The sequence below is a fragment of the Labrus mixtus genome, chromosome 2 (assembly GCF_963584025.1).
Source record: "Labrus mixtus chromosome 2, fLabMix1.1, whole genome shotgun sequence".
Lineage (NCBI taxonomy): Eukaryota > Metazoa > Chordata > Actinopteri > Labriformes > Labridae > Labrus > Labrus mixtus.
In genome coordinates, this window is record NC_083613.1 from 29,896,663 (window position 1) to 29,916,545 (window position 19,883).

Sequence of the window (19,883 nt, forward strand, 5' to 3'; positions counted from 1 at the left end):
AGGAAAACAGTAAAGATGCGGGTCATGGGGTTGGCCCTGGACTTTGACAAACAACATATAAGCTTAGCAGAGAGAGAAAAACTGTGAATTCCGTTTTTACACATTGACACCAGTGATCAAAGAAGGTGAGGGCACACCCAGCACCCCTCATCTGTGCATTTCTTTTTGACAACACCCTTCCTCTCCCTCTCCCCTCATCTCTCATCTCTACACCCAGCATCCTCCTCTTCTCTTTCACTTTTTCTGCCCACAATCCACTCCTTTCTTCTCATCCAGTTCCACGTTTTTCTCATAAAAACCATACTCTCGCTCTCCCCCCCTCCCCCCCCCTCGCTCGATCCCTTAAGGACTTCCCCACCCTTTCCCTCTCATGTGTGGTGTCCACCCAGTGACCGGCTGCAGCCAGGCAGAGCTGGGGAGGGTGACATCATCGGTATGGGACAGGAAAGAGACAACAGCCTACTTCCTTGACCTGCATTGACACCTTTCAGGAAACATTAGAAATATTGGGGGCAGATATCCAGGGGTGGGGGCGGGGGGGGGGGGTGATCTGAAATATCTGCAAAGCTAGAGTGTTGCATGATCACCAAGGGCCCTGCAAAAGTGAATACAGCTCACACTAAACTCGAGCCTAAAAAAAACTTGGCACAAGATGAATTAAGAGCATCACAAGAGGTTTGAATACTTTACATGGAGCGCTATATATCAAAGCCTGCAGCAGTCAAAGACAGCAAAGTAGCGGGAGTGACCTGGAATGTGCTTTTTGTATAACAGAGGAGGAAAAGTTGGATGGCTCAGTAGCTGACACACCCAGAGTAAGAATAGATACTGCTGGAGAGAGGCTGCGGCTCTGCTGTCGTTCTTATCAGCCGTCTCTGCACACGCACAGTCTCGTCCAGCCCGACGACTCGCTGGCTGCAGCCCAGTCAGCACTCATTCTCTCCCCTGTCCTAACCTCTCCTAACCTCCCGCTACGCTCCATTTCTCTTTCTGTCGCCGGAGCACTCCGCCCATGATAACACACAAGATAGGATACCCCACCCTTGAGCTGACAAAGATACGCTCACACACTTTCACAGTTGACCCATAAAGCAGACAGCGGTGAGACAGATAAATAAAAGAATAGAGGATAGGGATTCGATCTCCACCCAGACAAATAACGGACAGAAAGGTGGAGCTCACCCTGTGGGAGAAATAAAACACAATAAAACTATAGACGCCCAAGTCAGTTGCACCACATTGAAGGTTTGTTTGTAAGTGTGTATAGTGTGAGCCCACTAAATGTCGCTGCCCTGGCTTGTTTGTCCGACATCAATATGACCCAAATTCTCTCCATGAGACTCTGCCATATACAATGCAGAGGCAATAATGTCTACCTGAGTGACGGATGAAGTATTGTGTGTTAATTAATGGTTAGGATACCGAGCAGGTAGTTAGGGGTGTGGTGCACTGCTAGGTGTGTGTTGATATGTGGCCAACTGGGTCAGAAAAGAGGCGGTGCACTTGGCACACCCTTAATTATGATCTACCAGTAAACACGCACACACACGCACACTCACACTCACATATATTATATAACCTGTTTATTAACAGAGGGTCTAAATACACCTGGAAAGGCATGATGCCAGGATGGATTAAAGAAAGATTTGTTTGTTTAGCTTTTGAGCTTCAAGAGAAATTGACTGATCATGTCAGCGTGTGAATGATGCCAACGCTGCTCAGTGAAACGATGTTGGCTGCCGTTCTTGTCTTCACACAGACAAGACTATAAATTAAATTCTACTCTGCAGGACCAGACAGCCATATTGTGATTTATTTATATTGCAAGTGTCTGACGGTTGCAGGGAACAACAATCAGTATCTTAACTCCCACAGCCTGTTGTAGTCTGGAGTTGTGCACCCATTATTCCCAAACTCTATCATGCAGTGCTGTGTTAGGTCCGATAACTGAAGATGTAGTCACCAAATGCACGCTCCCCAGATGTTAGACTAACCCACACCACAGAATACCCAGTGTAAAGATACACACCCATCTGCAAAATGAACGCTGTGTGCATGTTATGCTTTCAACATTGTGAAGGCTAATAATCACTATAGAATGATTATCATCATCATTGCATTGTCATTTATTTTTGGAGAGTGTGCATAAAATGAAATAACAGGAAGTATATGTGTTTATATGTGTGTTTTCCCTTTCCCTAGATCCATTGAATTTACCCTGTAGTTTCTGGTTCTCTCTCTCCATCCTCTGCAGGAGGATCTGCTGCAGGATGGCCTTCCTCCACAGCTCCCTGAGCTCCTCTTTGCTCTTCTTCGTCCTCTCCTCAGGCACCACGCTTATAGACAAGTCCCCTCCTCCTCCGACTCCCACCTGGCCACGACTCGCATCTAGACAGGGATCCCCACGCTCTGAAAGACACATTACATTTAAATACATGAGATCAGATTAACACAGTAGCAGTGCATTTACTATTTCCACAGGCTGTAAAAAAAAAAAACAGCAGAGACGTTACCAGTGATAAAATGCTGTAGAAAAGGATTTAAATGTCAAAATACACACACACACAAATGTTTTCTTTTTTTGTCCTTTTTTTTTTTATATGATTCAAGGCACACAGCTGACAGACAAACAGTCAAGGGGCATGACAAAGAATCACTTGAATACAAATTTCTAAACATAGATGTATTTGACACAGTGGGATGCAACGAACACCCAGTAAAATAAATGTGTTTGTATGACTCCACCCCAAAGTACAGGGTGGATCCCAAACCTCAAAATACCCAATGTTGTTTAGAGGAAGGACATAACAGCCACCCAGATAGCACCAAAAGTCAGTTTGATAGTGTGCACACACAGACACGCACAGGCTCACTCACACCTTAGCTTGGCTCAGGTATGTAAGTTTGATGCTTATCTTTCCTCAAGACTCTTCTGAGGAAACTTAAAAAATGTTAGATAAGTAACCTGTGGAAGATAGATACCCTGAAACAAATAAAGACACATCTACAAACTGCACGCACACACGCACACACCATGACAATGGTGTTCTTTGTGCTGGAAAAGGCTAACATTCATGTATGCCTTTGTGTCTGCATCAGGGAGACTTTCCGAGACATGCTGAAACCAGCAGAGTCACTGTACAAACATATGAGTCTTAAGTTAGAAGAGAAGTGAGAACAAACCTGACACATGTGTGACACTAAAACACACAAACACAGACACACAGGGAGACAGCTAAATCTCTTAAGAGAGTCATGCATGTTTTAGACAAACACAGACCGTTTCCCTGCATCAACAGAAGAGTTCACTTTTAGGTGTGAAAAAATTGCATGCATGAACTAACACACGCACGCACACACACACACACACACACACACACACACGCACGCTTGTCCTACAATCGTTGTGAGGGTTCTTAACTAACCTCAATGTCATAGCTCTTTTCCCCTCACCTTAAACAAACTGTACAGGATACGACTTATTCTAAAGCTGAAGCCTTGTTTTAATCAAAATAACCATGCATGCACGTATGGCCGCACGCACGCACTCTTGCATAAAGTGGCCTGATCCACTCCCTGAGCAAACACTCCAACTTAGCCAGAACCAAGTCCCAGCACACACTCACACACAAAACATGCAAAGTGGGTCAACAAGGCTGGCGCTCTCCTCTGGCGCTGTCTGTGTGTGGACTGTCAACATGACCTTGGGACACCACCACTGCCTCCAAATCTCACACACACACACACACACACACACACACACACACACACAGTCATTCAAACACACACCCATGACCTCATGTGTGTGAGCAAGCACAAACACCAGAACACACCCAACACAACCAGACTTAGCTCTGCATTCAGCCACTATACAGCCAATGACATTGACCTGCTGAAAGCACAGTTTCTCCTTTGCGTCATGGCACCTGTCTGTCAAAACACTTCAGGTGCCAGATTGTGTTCATGGAAAGGAGACATGGTTGAGCAGAAAGGGAAACTTAAGTGCAACAATGAGCACCAAAGCCCTCTAATCCCTCATGAGCTGCACATTCAGTGACAAGGAGGATGAGAAGGTCACATCAGTCCCACGTTGCATTGATTAGAACCAAGTACAGATGTGAGAAGGGGCGTGTGTAAAGGAGTAAAATAAAAAAATGATGGCACTCCTGCAGAAAATACACCTAACATGAAGGTTTTGTTAGAAACTGCACCTGAGAGGGGTTCATTTAACAGGATTTTACCGTTTCTAGTTGAACTTTAAGAATTAGAAGATTACAGAATACGGCAATCCCAGTGGTAGCTTAAAAATACAAAGAGATAACATATTGAAAATATCATGTCAATGTTATTTGTAGAGCTGCCATTGTTAGTGTAATTCACTGGGAAAAGTTATCCGATATGTTTTTCTTACGCTTTGTTTTTCTTACACTTTGTTGTCTAACTGATTTCCTTGGACTAAGTCAAACTGTGAACCTGAAGTCAACTTTAACTGTCAGCTGCACACGTCAGTCCTCACAGGTTGAATAAAGAAACATAATGAAGCAGCTTAGCAGTCCAAACAACACTGGCATCACAGTACTTGTATCCAAACAGCAACCTCTGTTAGTCTTGGCGTGGCGTGGCACGGCATGCGTCACGACAGGTGGATCCAACACCCAAAGCTAGAATGCGCCATTGTTTACTTTTACGGATCAACGGCACTGAAGTAGATATCTTTTTTTTTTCTGACATTTGACCTCAGTCAGCATTACATCACGACTGTACTTCCCATGACTGTATTGGTGATAATGCTGATACCAAAAATCTGTTGGTTTCTGGTCGGTGTTGTGATTGTTGTGTGAAGGGCCGGACCAAATGAACCTGCAGCTTACACGGACACAAACAGGCCTGAACGATGCTGCCAGGGCTGTTGCTTCTTTACTGGACAAAAGAGATAAACAATGTGACGATATGTAAAAAATACGTTTCTGACAATCATGACGACGGCTACAAACTCTCACCGACTCTTACTCAAAGAGTGCTAAAGCTATCTCCACTAGGACAAGAGAAACTATAATCTTAATGATTGTTGCTTTAAAATCAACACACAACTCATCAATAAGATTCTAGTGTTTGACACTGACAACAAGTCATGTCACTCTTAGATCCTTCAGTGTTTCAAAGAGCATGACAGTGTACTGTAGCTGTGGCCCGATGACGGACAGTGACTGTTTTTGTATATTCAAATATTTAAAGAATACATTACCATCATAACTAGAGGCCTAGATTACGAAAGGAGAGCTCTCATCACAATTGGAACGATTTCCAAAACCGATTCAATTTTAATAGTGCAACGCCTGCGGGCACAGCCTTTGATGCTGTATGTGCACGTTGCTGTGTGTTGTCGGTGCTTTCAGCATTATCTGATCACGTGTGTCACTCAGAACACATGCCAGTTTGGCGTCTCTGCAGCTTCCTCCAGAAAACTGATCACACAACCAACTTCAAACTGGACTCTGCTTCGGGTTCAAACGACTACAAACCTCCCGAGTGTGAAGTCGATCAGCTGAACGGTGTTAAAGAAATCAGAATTACAGGCAGAAAGAGAATATAGACATATTTCATTTTAAAAGCCGTTCTAACAAATATATTTAAAAAAAAAAAAACATTTGAAGATTTGTTTTCTTTAAAGTCGAAAAAAATGAATGACAATTCAAAACATATCTGTTAGATTAAACAATATTAAAGTAGTCTTAGGTCCTACCCTGTTTTATTTGAGAACAGAGTCCAATTAATTTGTCATAACTACAACATATGTAATGTGAGTTAGCCTCATCTACGGAGGCTATAGTCCTCTAAGTGGGCCGCCCGGATTTAAATCACACCTGTGACTCCTTTCCCGCAGGTCATTCCCCTCTCTGTGGCGATACTAAATCTAAACACTTTATTAAAATGCAATAAAAACAACTTCCTTCTTACTTTGTATGAACATGTTTTTCTCTCCCATTGACTGTGTTTGCTCAGGAGTAACAGTGTGACCAACCCGACTATCACAACTGTCAACACTTGTTCTGTCACACATGCTCGCGGTACATATAATTACCATAACGTAGAATCTGAAGACCTGCAAGCACATGTGTGATTCCCACGTCTGCACCGACGGACACATCCCTTTATGTAAGCATATACTGAGACAAGGCAGGTGATTGATGATCCAGAGTTATCATCAAAGCAATATTTCTCAAAATGTACAACATGTTCAACTTATGTATACTACATACCTCTAACATATCTGACTTGGCTGTCAGTCTCCAGGCAGACCTGCTGCTTTAATTATTTTAACTCACCAATTGAATCACAGTCTCCTTCAAATTCACTTAATTTGTCTTAGTTGTCACACACAGACAAAACCTTAACTGATACCATCAGACAGAGCCATGTGAGATCACTTCATCATACAAAGTCAGAGCTGCAAGACAAACGTGAAATGCCACCAGAGGTCATGTGTCAATCAATGACAGTCAAGGTCATTATAGTCTTGTTTGGACACATTTGAGAAAAGTGACAAGCCCTTGTGATCATGGCCTTCCTAGCCTTACTTGCATGCTCTATATATGTTTAATATTCAATCAGAACACACATCTTACCTCCAAATAAAACACTTGAGGAACAACAACAGGCAAATAAGTCAAACAGAGAAGTGTAAAAACATGAGATATAAACATAAAATGGGTACTATACCAACCTAAAGAAGTGGTTTTAGTTGTACAATCCACAAAATACTACAGAAGTAAAAACATCCAAACTGAGAATGATTGCATGGACGTGAATATCAGTATCTTAAGGATCAATTTGAAGGTGTAGAAAATAAGCAGCAGGTAGAGTAGAATCTGCCAGGTGGGTTATAAAAGCTCATTAAAGTTCATTAGTAGAGTATACACCATAGTGCATTACATGATTCCCTTCTCCTGCCTGCATGCACCATCACTCCGAATGAAAGGGTGACACCGAGTGTAAAGTCTTTGTCACTGCACTGCTGTCTGCACTGTGGGACCTGGAGCAGTTGTTTAAAATAGCACAGCTGATCTAGAACACCGTTTCATGTTCATGCTCTTATTCTGTCAGGATGTTGTTTGCATAAAAAAGGACATGTGTGTTTACACAAGTGTCCTGACCTGGGACTGCCTTCTTCCTTTTGTTGAGCTTTGCAACTGGAGCATGCAAAGTAATCCTGAAGTGGAGATCAAAGCTCTCTGACTCACACAGACACATTTATACCCCCCCCATGTGCATAAAGCAGGCACTTTAGTAATTATTGACAGTATTCTAAAAAAAAAAAAAAAAAGAAGTACCTATTTAATGATGAAAATAAGAGAAGTATTCTTAGTATAACTTACTAAGATTGAATTATGTCATAGAATTTTTCAATGTACGGCTGCACGGTGTGGTTTCCGCTGTTGCCTCACAGCAAAAAGGTTCCCGGTTCGAATCCCCCGTTGGACAGGGTCTTACTCTGTGAAGTTTGTATGTTCTCCCTGTGCATGTGTGGGTTCACTCTGGTCCCTCCAGCTTCCTCCCACAGTCCAAAGACATGCTCGTTAGGTTAATTGGTGACTCAAGTCATGCTTGAGTGTGAGCATGAATGTTTGTCTGTCTCTATGTCAGCCCTGTAATTAACTGGCGACCAGTCCAGGTCTGGGATCGGCTAAAGCCCCCCTGAGACCCTGAAACAATACAAGAGCAGCGGTACAGATAATGGATGGATGGATTTTTTTCAATGTAGAGTAGTTTTGTGTCTTCCGAGTTAAACTGTATAAAAGAATGTTTCAGTTTTGTTTGCAGGTGTCAGCACTTTTGTTAACCTCTGACAAATCATCTTAATTTTTTGTCAGACACCTTGTGGTGACACCGGCGCTGTCTCCTTAACAGTGTCAAACTACCTTCTATAGTATACCTGTAGTTATGTAGTACGAGGTCCAATGTCTTTGCTCAAGGACCAGTGGTTGTTCCTTACAGGGAATCGGGGTTACAAGGTGTTAAAAGAGATTTGAGAGTGTCTCTTTTCTTACCAATGGTTTCTGTGCTCTTCTGAGGAGTGGCCACGCGTAAGAAGATCTGCTGCCTCCATGAGTGGCGGTGGCTGCGCAGAGGGCTTTCTCCCACCCCGCATGCTCTACTTGGTGAGGACAGAGCTGCAACATCACTGAAAGACAGACACACACACACACACACACACAGGAATGGTTACATTAACCCTGATTGACATTCAGTCGGCTTTAGGACACACATAATAAAACACATTACATGATCATTGAAACAAGCAGCAAAGATCACAACATGTTTTACAAACAAACATTGACTTGTTTATATATGTGTGTGTGTACCTGCTCTTTGGCTCAAAGAAATCATTCTCCTGCACAGGAGCCAGAAATTGAAATTTCAGAAAATTAGGAACAGAGGAGGATGAGTGGAGACGAGCACGCAGACCACCCAGTGGACTGCGATGCAGGTGGAGAAAAAGAAGACGACATGAAAAAAGAGGAAATCTTAGGCCCTGTTCAAACAGAGTGTCATACAGGAATGTTTTTTATCTATGTATATTTTACCAGAGGGATGTTACTGTGGGCCACGTAGCTTCGAAACAATCTGAGATGTTCAACTGTTTAGAAGACAAATGTTGTCACCAATTTGATGTATGCTATAATGTGTGTGTGGTAAGTTAGGTGATTACTGCATGCTAATGTTGCTGCTGCTACATCACCTGCCCAAAGGCAGTAATCACAGCCACATGCAGCGAGAAAAGGGAGTCACAGGTGAGCTGGGGCAGGGAATCATGAATCAGGATGAGTTTTTCCACACTGTGTGGTTGTGTGAACATGTTTCTGGATCCTATCATGTTTAGTGTCATTTCTTGTTTTTAGTCTCTTGAGCTCATTTCTAAAGCGATACAATACACTCGGTATTTGAAGGTGTTTCGAAGATAATTGATCACTAATAAAGAGTTCAGATGTATGTCATAGTGGACCTCCTTTTTAACCAACATGAGTTCCCTCCAGTGGTCTTTTACGGTTGTCATAGATTTAATCATCATTCAAACTGTCAAACAAGAGGTTCTTGTTTTTATTTCTCTGTCAGAACAGGGCCTTAATAATAACAATGACAAGAAGGTTAAAGGAGCCATTTATAAATGCAAACAAAACAGAGAAAAGAGAATGCTGGATGAGTCGAACAGAAAGCCAATGCGGTGTCCTCACCTTCTTTTATTGAGCCGGGCGCCAGAAGAAGGTGAGGAAGGATGATGAGGGAGGGGAGGAGAGAGAGATGCAGGGCAAGGAGGCACAGGAAGAAGGGTGGAGTCGGTTGGGACATTTCTGAGAAGCAGCAGAAATACAGAAGAACCAGAGGGTGAAGAAAGAAGAAGCTGAGAAAATCAAAGACACTGAAAAATATGACAACGGAAAACTGTTTTGAAAAGGAGAGCATGAGAAATGAGAGAAAAGGTGTCTGGAAGAAGAGTCTGGAGATACTGTCCAACAGATTTCAGTTTTGACATGTGCACTTGTGAAAGGAGGATGGACATGATGTGAAAAGACATGGCGGAAGGTACAATGACAATTTGTATCTTTATATGAGTGCTACATGTAGTTTGATGTATTCACACACACACACCAACAAAAGAGCCCTGGAAAAAATACTTGCAAACAACAAAAAACATAACAAAGCAGTTTCATCATGTGCATGAAGACTGCACTGCTTGCCCTCATACAGTCTACGGTCATGTGTTGCTGGTCACAGCGTCAGGACCCCTCCTGCTCGCTCATGGTGTATTTTTCTGAATATTTCATGCTGCGTTTTCACACCGCCTCACTAGTGGCCTGGCGGTTCAAATTCCAGGTGTTTGTGTTCACACATGCAGCCCGTCTGACTGTTTTCATTCATTTTCCAGATGTTACTATTGTTTACAGCCGTCCTTGTAACTTGGGTAGCGAGAATGAAGATGGTGCTGAGAGATGACGTCTAAGAGTGGATTGATTGCTGCACGTTCATACATCTGTTTAAAAACATTAATTAGAGCTAAATTGTTGTTAAATGACCGATAAAGGTTTCAGGGATGCATTTTTCAGATTGAATTCCATCCTTTTTTCTCTGAACACAGACTATTTCTCTGTGTACAGCCAGGTCACACTACAACTCTAGTAGAACCCCAGTAGATGAAACTACTCTGACTTTAAACTAAACCAGAACACTGCTGATACCAAACTCCGGTCCTGTGCCGGGGTTAGCGTTGACATCAATGTCCCGCTCACACAGAGGAAACCCACTTTTGACATACTAAATTACACAAACCATGCATTCAACCGCGCATGAGAACGCTGTTACAGACTTATTCCTGATCATCATCATCTATAGAGACTCTCTCCAGAGTTTGCAAATGTAGTTACAAATTCTTAATCAACAGAATTACCGAAACACATCTGGCAGAATTGCAAAACATTCTACGCATAACCAACTTCACCTTTCTTTGATTCACTTTTATGGAATCACATCAAATCAAACAGAGACACACACAGTCCACTTACTTGCTCTGGTGGGGAGTATCGGTGCTGACGGAGTAGTGTCGTACCAGCTTTGGCTTGGTATTTACAGTGGGCTCTTGTGGAGAGTGATTTAGTGTGTGCAGCGGTGAGTACTCTGCTGAGGAGGGGGTGGGAGGGTGGCTGAAGGTGCTGGCGCGTCTGCGGAAGCCCGAGGGCTGAGCGTCATCGGGTAAAGAGCAGGTGGAGGGAGACAGGCGGAGAGAGGAGTCAATGTGCTTCAGGTCTCCTGTTGAGTTGTGACACCTGAAGATGACAGGGACAGTATATGAGGGGAGATAGACGACATCGTTACCTGTATGGCATCCAAAGCAAAGAAGTCAGAGGTGAAATCAGGTTTCTTTAATTTCACTTCCTTGATGTATAAGGACTTTGAAAAAGTTAACATGGTTCAAATAAACAATATTTAGATACTGTTCTGTTGCTAAAATTAAGACAGGTCTGGTTTTGTAGCAACTGCCATGTTAAACTGGCCACACAGGACGATTTTATAATCTTAAGCAATTTTAAATGACAGATTAGACCGATTTTGAGTCCTATATATAATCTTCCCAAAACACATTGGGAAGATTAGATGACACAAGATGACTCGGCCAGACCTGGAGACACCACACCTGTTTGTACTAAGGTTTCACGGACACAAGATCTCACAGAAATGTGCGTGACTTCAGAAGAAAAACAAACATGGAGGACAATCGAAATCGTCAGCTGACTCTCCTGCTGTGTGTTTTGAAAAACAATACAGATGAAATCCCGGCTGAGAAGACGGATTGTGTGTGGCTTTATACAATTTGCAGCACGAGCTGATGGTCAGTTGTTGCAACATCCGGTTGGTGACGATTCCAAGTCTGCTCGCTCTCATTGTTCGCTGTGGGTAATCCGTCAGAGGCAGTCTGACCAGGAGTCATATTTACGATTTCAGATTGGGGAGGCTCCGAATCCATCGGGAGCAGTAAAATAATCGTGACACAACACGGATTCTTCTGACAAAAAAATCGGATATTAAAAGCTTTGAATCGGGCAATGCCCCCCAAGATCTTTTGGGGCGCAAATCAGGCCCCAAATTGTCGCAAGCTTTAGAAAACAAATTCATAACCGATGAAATAAGAGATTTTTATTTTACCATATTAATTAATATACAATTAAAAAGGGACACTGGGAGATAATTGTGTTATAGTTGTTGCTAAGTATAAAGAGTATAATAAAATAAGTGTAAACATCATCCTACTTTTTGTTTTGTGTTGAAAATGGTGGCTGATGTTTCGGTTTGACTTTCATATTGTTCAATGCTTTTTTTAATTTATTATTTATTCAACTCAATTTCTTATTAATATGTTTGAAATAAAGATATTGTATCTAATCTATAAATGTATCATTCAAATGATGTTTGGGAAATAATATCCACATACAGGAGGCTTTAAATTAACTCCCTCTCTGTGTCCAACCCATCCCAGATCTATGAATAAATGAATAACCTCTCCAGCAGGGGGAGTTGAAGACCTCACTTAGATCACTTTGCCTGGTCTTATTTACCCTCAAAAGCATATATCTGAGGTTTAAATTTAAATTAAAACAAAAACAGCTTCTTTCAAGCACTCTTTACAAGTACCCCCCCCCCCCCCCCCCCCCCCCCAAGCATCAGCTGCACTGTCCTTTAACCTCAGGCTAGAAAAAAACGTATATCATGAAATCCAAGTTAAATAAATAGGGCAGGTCTGACCTTTAAGCACTGACTGTTCTGCCCAAAGATATGAGTCAGAGCGGTGGTTTGTACCTGAGTGGGCTGGTGGGTCGCAGGTGGGAGTAGGTAGGCGAGGGCTCATCTAGACTGGACTGCTCGGGGCTGTTGGTGACCGTACTGACAGAAGAGCCGCTGTCACTTCCTAAACTGTTGTCCCTCTGAGCTCTGGCCTTGCTGCTTCCCTGCAAAAAGAAAACACCCACACACTGAGCTTACACAGTATCTTGACTTTTACGTAGATCAAAAGTCACAAACCAGGACAGTGTTTCAAGGACCAGTATCTCATAATTACAGAGTTCATTTCAGAGTTGTGATTGTGAAAAGAATAATTACTATAAATCCTGTTTTTAAAAGTTGGGTTACAAAACAGCATGTAAGTGCAATTTGAGAACTGCTGACTAAACACTGAGCATGAAAGAGAGCTGCTACCTTCCAGATCCCCTCCAGGGACTCAGTGAGAGAGCGCTTGGCTCGGCTCTTGAACTGTTCAAGTCGCTGCCGACTGCTACTCTGCTGCTGAGCCTCCACCGGGGCTGGAGCTGCCTCCTCACACGCCTACACACACATGGAGACACACAGGTAGATGGTTTATTAATAAAAAAAAAAGTTCCCACAATTATCTTTACATACAGAACAATTCAGTCATTTAACTGTTGTTCACTTTTGAGGAAATGTGGGACATCGAGACAGGAAAGCGGGTACAGCAGTGGTTCAGTGTGCATAAGAGATGTGTGACAGTTACCTGTTTGCTGTCTCCAGACAGTGTGTGCTTATGGCTCCTCTGCCTCTCCTCGTACAGATTCCTCAAAGAGGCCATCACCAACTCGTTCTCTTCCTGATCGCTCTTAGGACGGGCCCTCTGAAATAAAGACATAAGATATAGAGGTTGTTTTTTCACTGTTTAAACCTTGAGAAACAAGTGAGACATGATAAATAATTAGCCATATTGACTTGAAAAACTCCAATTCCAAATTTTGATCGTTTTTTAAAGGTCGTCTGATGTCCCCTGTTGACAACGTGGTAGCTCTATATTTTTATCTTGGTCTCTTCATGCCTTCAAGAAGTGTTTTCAGAGGGTTAGGGTTCTTCCTGCTTCTTTTTAACAGTCAACCCTCCCACTAACTGTGAATCTTTGCCACAGGAAATGTAAACAAAGGCTGCTTCAGTAGCCTGATGTAAATCACCTCGTCTGACATCTGACATTGTCTGCAGCAGAAGAAACAGGCATTAAAAATAGCGATAAAGAAATAATCAGTCATGTCTCTGAATGTCTAGCTCATAAAGAGGCATCAGTATTGATTTGAGTGTGTTTCATAACCAGCTCAGAGCTGTACTTTTTGCAACAGGGTGCGTGCATTTCAGACAAGCTGAATGAAGATCATCCTTCAACAGTCAGAAGACTAAAACAGTTATATGTGATGATTGGTTGAACAATAAGTACACCCAGCTTCTTACTCTTTAAGGATCAAAACTATTGTTTCAAAACTAACAAAAGTAAAGCTTTGAAATTCTGTTACTATGTTTAGATAGGCATCCATTCGGCACCGTTATAGATTTGCAGTTCAGCAACATCACCTGCAGAGGTCAGCAGAGTCTTGAGGACATATTTGAGGGCAATCGACCCTTCCTCTAAGTGAACAACAATCTGTATTAACATTGTTCCATTAATAAGTGATCCATTGTTAAAAGTTGAATAGTTTGACTCCCACAATCTAATCCACTTGTGTTATAGAGAAAGAGACTGAAGTGCAGACAAAGTAATAAAGAGCAGGATGCAGTTCATCACCAGAGGGAGCAGAGAGATGAGTTGGCAGAAATGTGAACTGTATTAAAGGGTTATGAATGCAGACAGATCAGTGCGTCAACACAAGTCCCACATGAAAAACTCATGATTCTGCAGTGATTCAGTCATGTTCATCTTGCTATAATTACAGACTGACTGGTTTGTTTCTATCTGCAGTGATCTCTATGTGAACTCGAAGAATTCACACATTGCCCCGAGGGTGCTAACGACAGAAAAGAGAAGACTCATGACATTACCATGGTGTTTTCAAACACTGCAGCCTGCTCCTGGTTGTCCAGAGTGGCCAAGTGCCGCTGAAGCTCCAGCTTAGTTTTAGATGGATGTAGCCCTAAAAGAAATGTAGCCAACAGACAGTTACATCTCACATATACATACACTGTGTAACTACTTAATATATGGATGTGTAATTGAGGGCAACTTGGTAAACACAGCAGCAATCTGAACTTGCATTTAACTTGAGTACTCCAACACACAAGTAAAAAAATGTCCACATTTCTCAACTGGAAGGTTGGGGGTTCGATCCCCAGCTCCTGCAGCCACATGTCCGATGTGTCCTGAGGCAAGACACTTATCCCGAAGTTGCTCCCACTGCTTTGTCACTGCAGTGTATGAATGTGTATAAATGGTAATAGTTACTTCTGATGGTCACTTTACATTAAAACCTCTGCCATCAGTGTGTGAATGTGTCGGTGTGACATGCGGTGTAACAACACTTTGAGTAGTCAGAAGACTAGGAAAGAGCTCTATAAGCTCAAGTCCATTTGACAGGCATTGTAAAATATCAGTATCCAGCACATTCACATCAAGTGTGAACTTGCTGAAGAGTGTGAACAAATGTTTAATAGAGAGAAGAATGCAGAATTTAACATCTTTATCATGATCCTCCTGGTGTTTATATCTGAATAGTACACTTGCAGAATTGTGATGTCTAAGCAGAAAAACATTTAACTAATTCAAGTCTGTAATGGTCCTTGGTTTTTGACCTGTAATGCCCAGGGCAGGTTTCTTACTGTACCTTCTATCCTCTCACACAGCCTGTGGAGCTGCTGCATGGGGCAGCTGTCACACTGCTGGCTCTGGGTCTTTGCATTCTGCTGCAGCGCTGCCACAGAGAACGCCTGCTTCAAGGTCAACATGATCTCATCCACCTATAAGAGTAAAACACAATACTTCTGAATCTCTTCTGTCAATATCATCACATGGCATTTCTAAAATGTACACATTTCAGTTTGCTACTGCTACAGGTCAGCTTCTTTTTCAAACTGTATTCCAATACAGAGGACACATATTAGAAAAACTCATCTTCCTCATCATTACCTAAGGTATATATAATATTACTTTATATTTATGCCAGAGCCCAGCTCATCTCCATGTCAATGTATGTGGGAAATCAGGGTCTTTGAAGGTATTCGATATCATTCAGTATAGAAATTGTAAGAATACAAAAAGTTAAACAGAAGGCAGTTTGTCTCAGGGGTCTTCTATTTCACTCAGGCGGCAGCAAAAGACTTAAAATGATTGATGTGTAGCGGCTGTAGAGACTCACTATTTCAAGAATTTAAGTCTTCCTTTTAAAAACAAGCCAATCACACTGCGTCATTATCTGAAGACTAAACAGTTGTGTACATCAATGATCTTTTTTAAATTAAACTGAAGGTCTATTTGTCACATCATGACTCAGATGCACTAATTCAAAGTTAAAGAGAATAATGAGCGATGGTATTTATGTCGCGCACCTCATGTACAGAGGCTTTAGTCCTTGTTGCAGCGGCCGTAGGTTTGAATAAGACCTCGGCCCTTTGCTGCATGTCATCCCCCTCTCTCTCCTCCTAACGTTTACCCCCTTTCTTCAGCTGTACTATCAAATAAAGGCAAAAATGCCCCCCAAAAATAATTTAAATGTACTGTTGAGAACATAAAATTATAAGAAAATTTACTTTTAGGTTATACACATACTTTAATAATCTCCCCCTGTCATCCTCTGGTTCTCAACAAAATTTCACAAAGTCCACACCTCCAGGGCGGAAGAGGGGCTGGAGGAGAGAATGAAGGCTGAAGAGGGGAGCTCATAGTCGGGGGAGGGCCCGGCTATCTCCCCCTGTATGTGTGCATTGTATAAACATGAATGTCTAGATGTGATTATAAAGGATAAATTAAGTTAATGAACTGTACCAACAGAATTGTTTATCTGTAACGGCTAACTGGATAGAGGCAGAGAAAATAAAATGAAAATGTATTCTGGTGTTTTCTTCACATAAGTGCATTTACTCCCTGTTCTCCGCTTCTCTCTGTGTCTCTCACCAGTGATTCGTCGGTGCACTGGAACACATAGCAAACAAAGTGGCAGCTGCCTCCTTCCACTGTCTCCCTGCAAATGAGGCCAAAGTGATCCACGTGACGAATACCCTGGGGAGAAAGGATTGGGAGGGGTTTTTTTTGGATTCAGAAGGGGCCAAAAAACAAAAACTTAACAGACATTTGGGGTAGAAACTTGAAGTCCCATACCTGTGAGCAGAAGGAGATTTCTCTGAAACTCTTCTCTATCGCGACCTTCTTCGTGTCTGGACTGACCAAAAAGATCTGAGACCTCCCCACCTTAAACAAAAACAAACACAAAATACTTAGACTCTGTATGTGCAGGTGGACTCACAGGCTTGAAGTTTTAAATGAGTGCTTTGGTCAGTTTGTGTGGTGAGGTTTTTGTGGTGTTGTAGAGACAGCAATGAGAAGCCCACAGCATTAACTAAATATGATCCAGGTTCTACTTTTTCACAATGAGAAACAGCAATCAATCGTCGACTTTGTTCTCAAGTGATTTGCAAATACAAGGTTTTATTATAGGATCCTGTGATGCAGTTTCATTTCCTCTCTTTTCAAAAAGTACCGGTTAATTTTAGTACCGTTCCCCTTAATGGGATATCCCCGTTCAAACCAGCATTAGAGCATGAGTCACTATCACTGCTAAACCTCAACATGGGATTCTCAATAAATCAAGGATCTCATATCCTTTAAATCCCTATCTTCAAGTTCTGTGAGCACTATGACTGAAGTTCCTCTTAATGGTTTTAAATATGACTCACATAATCGACTACTTCTGATGAAAAAATAGGGGATTTCATTTTTTCCGACACATTTAAGGGATGATGTCACAGGGATGAGCTTATTTTGTCGACTATTCATTTCAGCAGCAGGATGTATCATCAATGTCAACAACATTTCTGTATTTGCTGAGAGGAGCAGAGACAGACCCCAGCGATTCCTGTGCCAGTGGTCACCATTTCCTGTGTGGGTGACAAACAGGAAACGTCCTCATGGCAGGAGGTCCCAGAGGTCAGATGAAAGGTGAATGAAGGGGAGCGGGACTTGAGCTCACTTTGAGCAGCAGTCAGCATCTGCTCTTGCTGAGTCATTTGGGGATTTTTATCTTTGCCTCGCTTTTGTTCTCCCCCCCTCTGAGTCCTTCATGAGAAACTGTGAATGAGGACTTGTTATTTCAGGGATCAAAAATGATACTGCACTGCTGAGTACTTTTCTTATCGCAAAGAAGTGAACCGATATGAATATGGGTGAATTGAAATAACTCACACTCAAGAATGTCCTTTTTTTTTAAATAATGAGTAATGAGTAGTGCGCCATAATTAATGAGTAGCAATGTTGTTCACCACTGCATTGGTTCAATCTGAAATAGTTAACCATAAATATTTCAATAGTCCCCTCCTTCATGCTAAGAAAAGCATCTCTCTCTGCAGCTTTAAATATAAGATACATAATAAATGTAAAAGACAAAGCCTATCCTCGACTGTCATGCATATACAGAGAAAGAAGACTGCTGCAAAACTCAGAATTATTTTACCACTGTCATCAGAGTTCATCAGATAAAACATGTTTCAGTTTATCTCATTAAGAATTGATCATAATGAGATCATAACTGTTGAACTGAAAAAACGTGTGTCTTACCAGCTGTATTTGTCTTCATTTCTAGTCCAAATATCTCATTACATTCACCTGACAAGTCCAGATATAATGTGTTTTTCTGAATATAACAGGCCCAAAATAAGCCATACATTGCATGTAATAAGTCATATTTGCTTCCAGTGCAGCAAGAACCATTTACATTTTAAGTTAATGAAATTAGAGATTCATGTCATGCAGTATTGATCTCATAATTTTTTTTCCTTGCTGCACTTGTAGATTTTTACTTCAACAAGCAATTAAGGCCTTGTTTTATTCTAGTCATATTTTGGTGAAATATGTTATACCTGGAGTTGTCAGGAAAATGTGGCTAATATAAAATGAAATGAGATATTTTGACTTATAATTAAGACAAATAAGAGTTGTTTTTTGCAGTCTCTGTTATAATCTCTTCGCATTAATACAAAATAAATAATCTTGTAATTTACTTACTTAACACACTCGACTTGTCAGATTAATATGGTTTACACATATTCTGACTAATAGATGAGAGTGACACTTGGTACAATTTGAGTTTTTTGCAGTGTAAATACAGAGAACTAAAAATTGAAGCAGAGTTATTATCAGGGCTGTGTGCATGTACACTCATGAAAGTCCGTACCGTAAACAGCATGGTCCTGTTCTCCTGCAGGCTGGTGGGCTGTACTCCAGCAGAGTGGGCGTGTGCATCAGTAGTGTTGTTGTTGGAGATCTCGGGTGAAAGTCCATTCTCATCCAGGGCCTGCAGGCAGGGAAAGCTGGGGTCTTTTTTAAACAGGACAGGACGCTTCCCTGTGGTCGGGCTCCCAGCAGCATTATTCCCAACTGAACCACTCCCAAGTCCATTGGATTGCAGGGATAGAGCCCTCCTCAGCCCACCCACCAATCTCTCTCTATCTTCTCCTTTACCAGCCGTCCCTGAGCCATGCAACTGGCTAAACTTCTCGATGCATTCGTCAATAAGGGCAGGGGGGGCTTTCTTGTGAGCAACACTCACACGGCCGCAGAACAGCACCTCAAACTTCTTGGAGAATGTTGTTGGAGAAATGACACAAGGTGGTGCCACAGAGGTTGTCTTTGTAGAGTGAGAAGAGAAGCTTGTTTCAGAGGGATCACGGCCTCCAGTGGAAGTTTTGTTGGAAATGCTGGTGGTGTCATCGCTGCGTGCAGAGCTCTTGCCAGCCTGCCTCAACGTACTGATGATCTCGGGAACCTGGAGTGATAGCAAGCAGGAGATCAAAACTTGTATAATTGTAACGAAACACTTTTTAAATGCATGATAAAAGAGTAAAGTACGGTTATGTATTACAAGCTTTAACATCATCGAGATCGGTCATTTGACCTGTTGTTCGTGGTCTCCTAAACTGAAGTAGGATGTTTACTTGTGAGGCAAAACGACATTTATTATTTTCTGGAGAAGGCTCAGTCAGTGTCTTTCATCTTCTTAGTATGTCAGGAATAGGGAGTAGGACACAGGCAGTTCTGCTGATTGATTGCGGTTAAATAAATTTAGGGTCACACTAACCCTGCATCTTTTAATATCAACTCATTTCTAACAATAATTGTAGTTGCATAGTAGTAGACCGAACGACAGAGGCCAAGCTCTGCCTCACTTTCCCTTCTAACACACTGTGTGTCTCTGGCTGAAATCCCACTTGGATCCAAGACTCAAATATAGCAGTTAATTTTAAAGTTGAAAAAGTTTCCTTTCTAGTGAGAGATTGTACACAGTTATAGCCGTTCATAAACTTTATTCAGGAAATGCAATAAATTGAGACTGTGTGTTACTTGGCTGTGAATGTACTTTATATAA

The 19,883-nt window shown here is 41.9% G+C and overlaps 1 protein-coding gene across 4 annotated transcripts in view; it reads right to left on the reverse strand.

Annotated features, from left to right (window-relative positions):
* tbc1d1 (TBC1 (tre-2/USP6, BUB2, cdc16) domain family, member 1) overlaps positions 1-19,883 on the reverse strand; it is a 47,600-nt gene that overhangs the window by 11,543 nt on the left and 16,174 nt on the right. For 3 of the 4 annotated variants that reach the window (XM_061065165.1, XM_061065166.1, XM_061065168.1), the window contains 13 exons: positions 18,693-19,283; positions 16,625-16,714; positions 16,421-16,525; positions 15,135-15,267; positions 14,356-14,447; positions 13,058-13,174; positions 12,745-12,870; positions 12,349-12,497; positions 10,560-10,820; positions 9,234-9,350; positions 8,364-8,477; positions 8,049-8,182; positions 2,218-2,409 (listed from right to left, as the gene is read on the reverse strand). In XM_061065165.1, coding sequence (XP_060921148.1) covers positions 2,218-2,409; positions 8,049-8,182; positions 8,364-8,477; positions 9,234-9,350; positions 10,560-10,820; positions 12,349-12,497; positions 12,745-12,870; positions 13,058-13,174; positions 14,356-14,447; positions 15,135-15,267; positions 16,421-16,525; positions 16,625-16,714; positions 18,693-19,283 — 2,221 coding nt within the window. The remainder of the gene's footprint in view (positions 1-2,217; positions 2,410-8,048; positions 8,183-8,363; positions 8,478-9,233; positions 9,351-10,559; positions 10,821-12,348; positions 12,498-12,744; positions 12,871-13,057; positions 13,175-14,355; positions 14,448-15,134; positions 15,268-16,420; positions 16,526-16,624; positions 16,715-18,692; positions 19,284-19,883) is intronic. The other variant, XM_061065167.1, reaches the window with a different exon arrangement.